Genomic DNA, 7605 nt, shown 5'->3' with positions numbered 1-7605 from the left:
CCGGAGGCTCACTGATGATGTTACCTAGTATGGTGACAAAACGTCTGAAAATGAACCTTCCAGCTCAGCGAGCAAACCTACATCCTGAGTCTTTCATTCCCACGAAAGGCCACTGATAAAGCTCATTTCTCACTTATCTACATGGGAAATTTACACAAGGAAATGTAACACTTTTAATTTCAGGCTTCAATATTCCATCAAACACTCCCAGGACAGGAACAGCATGGCGTTAAATCCAGACTGAACGCCCTCTCCCTGTTCCAGTCAAACTCTCCCAGAACAAGTACGGCACTAGTTAAATCCAGAGTAAAGCTCCCTCTACCCTGTCCCCATCAAACACTCTGGGACAGCACGGGGTTAGATATAGAGTAAAGCTCCCTCTACCCTGTCCCCATCAAACACTCTGGGACAGCACGAGGTTAGATACAGAGTAAAGCTCCCCCTACCCTGTCCCCATCAAACACTCCAGGATAGGGACAGCACGAGGTTAGATACAGAGTAAAGCTCCCCCTACCCTGTCCCCATCAAACACTCTGGGACAGCACGGGGTTAGATACAGAGTAAAGCTCCCTCAATACTGTCCCCATCAAACACTCCAGGATAGGGACAGTACGGGGTTAGATACAGAGTAAAGCTCCCTCTACCCTGTCCCCTTTAGGCAATGGTGATGATCTGGTGCAGAGTCTCTTCTCCAAATCACTTTGCCCTGCGTGATGTCAGATTGTGTTTAAGGGGGTCTGCCCTGAAGCATCTTGGGATGTTTTTGCATCATTATTGGGACTGTCTAAATACAGCGTAAGTTGACTAAAGGGAAAGCCCTGATTTTCCCTTGCACCCACCTGAGACGATTGCCCTGATTGGGCCACTGGTATCGAGGTTGAAATCCACTGCGAATTCGGTCTCCATTTTGGCGAAAGATGACTTCTGGGTCAAAGGCTAGGAACAAGATTAAAGAAAATTTTGGTTCTGGTCTCATTTGATCTGACTTTGACAAACTCTTGACTCCATTTTCTAAACCAATCACAGGCACACTGGAGACCATGAGAATGTCACATTACAAGAAAAGCATGATGCAGGTTAAACTGAGATCCACCTCTCTCTCTCATTGTCTCCTCAAACTGGGTCCTTACCAGGATCCCAGGGTCTCAACCCACCAGGATCCAGGATCTGAACCTACTTGAACATACGCCATTATTCAATAACATCCTGGATAATCTGATTACTCCCATCAAACCTCAGTTTCCTTTCACCCTCTTACTGACCAACATTCTGTGCACCTCACAGCACCAGGGACCCTGGTTCAATTCCCACCTCGGGCGACTGTCTGTGTGGTGTTTACACATTCTCCCTGCATCTGCGTGGGTTTCCTCCGGGTGCTCCGGTTTCCTCCCACAGTCCAAAGATTTCCACATTAGGTGGAATGACCATGATAAATTGCTGCCCAAATTTTCAAAGAAATGTAGCTAATTAGTCAAAAACGATTTATCCTTCATAAAACCATCTTGACAATGATAACAGGAAGTTAACTGGTCTGTCGTTTCCTGCCTCCCTCCTTTCTTCAGTAAGTTCTTAGTCTTTTCATTTATGTTTTTCAAATCCACTGAAAGCTTCCTGCATCAGGGAATTTTGGAATATTATAACCAATGGATGTCGTCTCTCTGCTGCCACTTCAAACTTAGCATCACGTCCACAGCTTATAGTGATAAGCTTTAATGTAACAAAACATCCTGCAGTTCTTTACAGGAATATTACAAAGCAAAACGCAACCCTGAGCCACACAAGGAGCTGCTGGAAAAGCGCAGCAGATCAGACAGCATCTAAGGAGCAGGAGAATCGACGTTTCGGGCATAAGCCCTTCTTCAAGAATCCTGCTCCTTGGATGCTGCCCGACCTGCTGCGCTTTTCCAGCAACACATTTTCAGCTCTGATCTCCAGCATCTGCAGTCCTCACTTTCTCCACACAAGGAGATATTCGGGCAGATGCCAAACAGGGAGGTTTCAAGGAACATCCTAAATGGGGAGAGAGAAGCAGAGAGGTTTGAGAAAGAACTCCAGAGTTTATGGTCCGGGCATGGCTACTAACAGTGGACTGATTAAAATCGGAGATGTGCACGAGGCCAGAGATGGGTGTGTCTTCTTTATTACTTTCATTTCTCTGGGGTGTGGCGGTGTGTACTGGGTAACTCTCTGGATTGGCAATCCAGACCATGAGAGCTTAAATTCCACTGTGTACAATTTGAGATTCTTAATTCAATTAAAAATAAACCTGGTAATTAAAACACTAGGATCAGGAACAGTAGTAATGAAGCTGTCTGACTGTAACACAAATCTAATTCACTAATAGGCTTTTAGGGAAGGAACTTGCTGACTCTGTAGCTGACAGTAGGCTCACACTGACCTGGCTGACTATGAAAAGCCCCCTCGAATGACCGAGCAAAACCCATTGCTGCATCAACCCCCTTGACTGAAGGCTTACCACTGCCTCCTCAGGCCACCTTCTATTGCCCTTTCACAGGATATGGGCCTTACTAGCATTTGGAGTGGACTGCTAGACCAAATCATTGGCAGAAACCCTCAACCCATTAAAAGGAAACCTGGGTCTGCCCCTGAAGCGCTAGGCTACAGTCTATTGAGTGCAGCTGGCAAGTGGGACTAGAAAGGAGGGCTAGTCTATTCAGATAGACCGAAGGGCCTTTATTTGTGCTGAACATTTTCATGGGGATATCCCCTTCCCTAAAGAACATGAATACATCAGCTGGGGTTTTACAACGATCACCTGAGCTTTATATTCCACATTTATTAATTAAATTCAAACTCCAGCAGTTGCCATAGTGAGACTAGAATGCAGAACCACCAAGCATTAGGCTGAGCCCCTGGATTGCTACACCACCACATACTCAGGAACGGTGTGCAGGAAAGGTCAGCCCGTCCCAACAGTTAACATTTGGTGTGTATGAAACCCAGAATCAAACATTCCACGTTCTTGTCCCTCCCACTTTAGTTCGATCTGTAACGGTCAATGTTTCTGACTGTCTGCCATCAGAAGGTGCTGACACATTATTTCATTCGATTGTCTCTGTCTCCTACTTGTCCACTCTGCAAATCTGCTCAGCTAACTGGAAGCCCTGAGTCATTAATGTCCCACGTAAAGCTGGTTGACTGACCAGGAGGAACGAGCTGATCCTCGGAGATGACATTGTCCACTTGTCCGACATTCTGATCAGCCTTTCCATCATCGATATTCAGGAATTCTCTCTGGTCACCTGCAGCCAGCTTCCATCCCCGACCTGTACAGAAACAAACACGGATCAGGGCACGGAGCCCAGCGCGTCACAGAATGACAACACGGAATGGACTGTAATGCACTTTGGAATCAAATCCCTTCAGAATCATCTTCCTGAACTGCGGGGACAGTGTAGACGCAGCTTGACTAACAGTTCAAAACAATAAAAGGAGCTTTACTCTGTAGGCCCATTCTTTACCTGTCCTTGGAGTGTTTGATGCTGCCAGTGCAGATGGAGCTTCACTTTCAGTTTAAAGTGTAGGTGGACTCTTACTCTCAATCAAACCCCGTGCTGTCCCTGTCCTGGGGGTGTTTGATGGGGATAGTGTAGAGGGAGCTTTACTCTGTATCTAACCCCATGCTGTCCCTGTCCTGGGAGTGTTTGATGGGGATAGTGTAGAGGATGATGTCCTCTGTACCTAACCCCGTGCTGTCCCTGTCCTGGGGGTGTTTGATGGGGACAGTGTAGAGGATGATGTCCTCTGTATCTAACCCTGTGCTGTCCCTGTCCTGGGAGTGTTTGATTGGGATAGTGTAGAGGATGATGTCCTCTGTACCTAACCCCGTGCTGTCCCTGTCCTGGGAGTGTTTGATGGGGATAGTGTAGAGGATGATGTCCTCTGTACCTAACCCTGTGCTGTCCCTGTCCTGGGAGTGTTTGATGGGGATAGTGTAGAGGAAGCTTTACTCTGTATCTAACCCCATGCTGTCCCTGTCCTGGGAGTGTTTGATGGGGATAGTGTAGAGGAAGCTTTACTCTGTATCTAACCCCATGCTGTCCCTGTCCTGGGAGTGTTTGATGGGGATAGTGTAGAGGGAGCTTTACTCTGTATCTAACCCCATGCTGTCCCTGTCCTGGGGTGGGGGTGGACAGTGTAGAGGGAGATGTCCTCTGTACCTAACCCCGTGCTGTCCCTGTCCTGGGAGTGTTTGATGGGGATAGTGTAGAGGATGATTTCCTCTGTACCTAACCCTGTGCTGTCCCTGTCCTGGGAGTGTTTGATGGGGATAGTGTAGAGGATGATGTCCTCTGTACCTAACCCTGTGCTGTCCCTGTTCTGGGTAATTTCCTCTGTAAATAGAGTTGTGTTTGATGCTGATAATTTGTCCCTGGGCTCCTTGGCTTTAATAATGTTCTGTGCAGAATTTGCTGACAATTTATTGATTGCTGAGGGCAGGGCACTGACTCTCTTCCCTGAAACAGATCATGTATAAAAGCCATCATGGAATCCCAGAGCCCCTTACCCCAGAAATGTGCTGGTCTTGATGGACACTCCGCTGGTGCTGTTATCCCGGTGTTCCGGAGGTCGAGCCGCTGCTCCAGTCCTGGAGTGGGCTCTGGGTTCTCCAGCCCAGGGGTGTCCTGTGTTGTTGCGCCCCCCAAGGCTTCTCCCCGGCCCCAGGAATGCAGGGCAGCTGTCCTCGACAGGCCATGCTGCTGGCTCTCTGGCAGAGTCGGGGCAGTCTGCACACTGTGATTGGATGCTGGGATTCCTGCATTGGGAACACTGGCTGCTGTCAGTGTGTAGGAACCTGGTGGCAGGTTTGGCTGCAGTGTAGCCCTCTGCTGCTCATCCTGCACACACAGAGTGGCATTCGGGCTCAGTCCTAAAGCGCCCAGTGTACAGCCCAGGTCCTTGTCCGTGAAATGCCTCTTTGGGAAACCCTGTAGCAGAACAATATTCCGAAGGTTGGGGTATTCCTGTGTGACGTAGTCCTTCACACTCTGCAGTGTATTATCCTGTCGGAATCGCTCCCGGAACGTGTGTCCGGATGGAAGCCTGATCTGAAGGAAGGAATGGCAAAGTGAACGTATGAATTACAGGACAAGGCCACTCAGCCCCTCAAGTCTGTTTTATCATTTAAAAAGATCATAGCTGACTACATCAGTTCACAATCCCGCAGCCCCACAATAAACTGAATCCAGAAACAATTCAGCCTCAAACTGGAAGAGTAAAGAGAATAATCACCAAAAAGTGAAACAGGAAAAACCTGTTTAAGCAAAGAGAATGAGGGAACGATGCATTAAATGTAGTCTTTGACAAGATTCTGCACAGGACACTGATGGCAAAGGTAAGAGCCCGTGGGATCCAAGAAAATGTGGTTGAGTGGCAGGAAGCAGAGGGTGATGGTAGCTGGGTGTTTCTGAGTGAAAGCCTGTGTCTTGTGGGGTTCCACAGGGATTGGGCCCTTGCAATTTGTGATTTATGTAAATGATTTAAAGTTGAATGTGTGAGGGATGATCAGTACATTCGTGATGGTATGGTTATTGATGGGAAGGTAAATACTGAGGAGGATATAGATAGGCTGATCAGTGGCAAATGGAATTGAATCCAAATAAATTTGAGGTGATAATGCGCTTGCGCAGGAACAACAAGGCAAAGGAATACATCATGAACAATCGGACTCTAAGAAGCACTGAGGATCAGAGAGACCTTGGTGTGCATGTCTTAAAGCAGCAGGACAGGTAATAACGTGGTTAAGACAGCATCTGGGATACTTACCTTTATTATCTGAGGCACAGAGTCGAAGAGCAGGAATTGTATGAAACACTGGTTAGACCACAGCTAGAGTACTGTGTGTAGTTCTGGAATCCATATGATAGGAGGGATGCGATAGCACTGGAGAGGGTACAGAGGAGATTTACCTGAGCTAGAGAGTTTCAGATATGAAGAGAGATTGGACAGACTGAGGCTGTTCCACTTGGAGCAAAGGAGATTGAGGGGGAAATGTCTGCAATGTATAAAATGCAGGAAGGAACCTTCCCCTGGATGGTGGGATCAATGACTGAGACATAGTGAGTGGCAGGAAGTTTGGAGGCAGATGTGTGGAAAAGTGCTTTCCCCCAGAAGGTGGTGCGGATATCTGCCTGTAAGGGTGGGAGAGGCTGGAACCCTCATCACATTGAAGTGGTATACGGATGTGCACTTGTGACATGAAGGCATACACAGCTACAGGCCAAATGCTAATGGGATTAGTTGAGGGAATGCTTTTTCACTGGCACACATTTTTCTGTGCGGTAGACCTCTCTGAGTCTATGATTCTTTGAATCACTCCCAGAAGGTTTTTGGTGCACGGGCGTTCATTAGTCAGGACATTGCGTATAGAAATTGGAAAGTTATGTTGGCAGTTGTACATGACATTGGTGAGACTGCACTTGGAGTATTGTGCTCAGTTTTGGTCACCCTGCTATAGAAAGCATGTTATTAAATGGGAAAGAGTGCAGGACTCAAGGGACTGAGTTATCGAGAGAGGTTGGACAAGCTAGGTCCTGTTCTCTTTAGAGCATTTGAGACTGAGGGGGAGATCTTACAGAAATGTATAAGATCAGGAGAGGCATGGATAGGGGGAACGCACTCAGTCTTTTTCCCAGGGTTGGGTTCTCAAGGACTAGAGAGCATTGGTTTAAGGTGAGAGGGGAAAGAACAAAAGGGAACCTGAGGGACAATGGTTTTACACACAGGGTGGTACACATACGGAATCTGCTGCCAGCGGAAATGGTTGAGGCAGGTACATTAACAACATTTAGCAACATTTAAAAGGTATTTCGACAAATACTTGGGATAGGAAAGGATGAGGAGGATATGGGTCAAGTGCAAGGAAATGGGGTTTTTAGATTAGATTAGATTCCCTACAGTGTGGAGACAGGCCCTTCAGCCCAACCGGTCCACACCAACCCTCCAAACAGTAACCCACCCAGACTCATTTCCCTCTGACTAATGCACCTAACACTACGGGTAATTTAGCATGGCCAATTCACCTGACCTGCACATCTTTGGACTGTGGGAGGAAAGAGGAGCACCCGGAGGAAACCCACACAGACACAGGGAGAATGTGCAACTCCATACAGACTGTCACCCGAGGCTGGAATCGAACCTGGGACCCTGGTGCTGTGAGGCAGCAGTGCTAACCACTGGGCCACCGTGCAGCTCTAACAGGCACAGCAAAGAGTGTGGATGGACATTTTGGTCGGCATAGAGTCGGGAGTCGGGCCTCCATTTTGAACAGAGCAGTGAGGGCTGCTGGGAAGTTTTTAAGTGGAAGAGGGGAAAATAGAAAAGCGCTAGTGGTAGGGGACTCAATAGTTAGAAGGAATTACAGGAGATTTTGTGGTCAGGAATGAGATTCCCAGAAGGTTTGTTGCCTCCCTGGTGCCAGGGTCCGGGATGTCACCGATCGGGTTTACAGGATTCTGAAGGGGGAGGGTGAGCAGCCAGAAATCGTGGTACATATTGGCACCAATGACATAGCCAGGAAAGGGATTGAGGATCTGAAAAGTGACTACAGAGAGTTAGGTTGGAAGCTGAAGAGCAGGACGAGTA

General features: G+C 47.7%; 1 protein-coding gene across 1 annotated transcript in view; it reads right to left on the bottom strand.

The window, feature by feature from the left end:
- Positions 1-784: 784 nt before the first annotated feature.
- LOC122548758 overlaps positions 785-7605 on the bottom strand; it is a 33924-nt gene continuing 27103 nt past the window's right edge. The window contains exons 7-9 of the mRNA XM_043687525.1: positions 4529-5069; positions 3165-3287; positions 785-936 (exon numbers count right to left, since the gene is read on the bottom strand). Coding sequence (XP_043543460.1) covers positions 785-936; positions 3165-3287; positions 4529-5069 — 816 coding nt within the window. The remainder of the gene's footprint in view (positions 937-3164; positions 3288-4528; positions 5070-7605) is intronic.

Source organism: Chiloscyllium plagiosum, chromosome 4 (genome assembly GCF_004010195.1).
Source record: "Chiloscyllium plagiosum isolate BGI_BamShark_2017 chromosome 4, ASM401019v2, whole genome shotgun sequence".
Classification (NCBI taxonomy): domain Eukaryota; kingdom Metazoa; phylum Chordata; class Chondrichthyes; order Orectolobiformes; family Hemiscylliidae; genus Chiloscyllium; species Chiloscyllium plagiosum.
The sequence above is the reverse complement of the archived record's forward strand: the minus strand, read 5'-3'. Positions and strand labels throughout refer to the sequence as shown.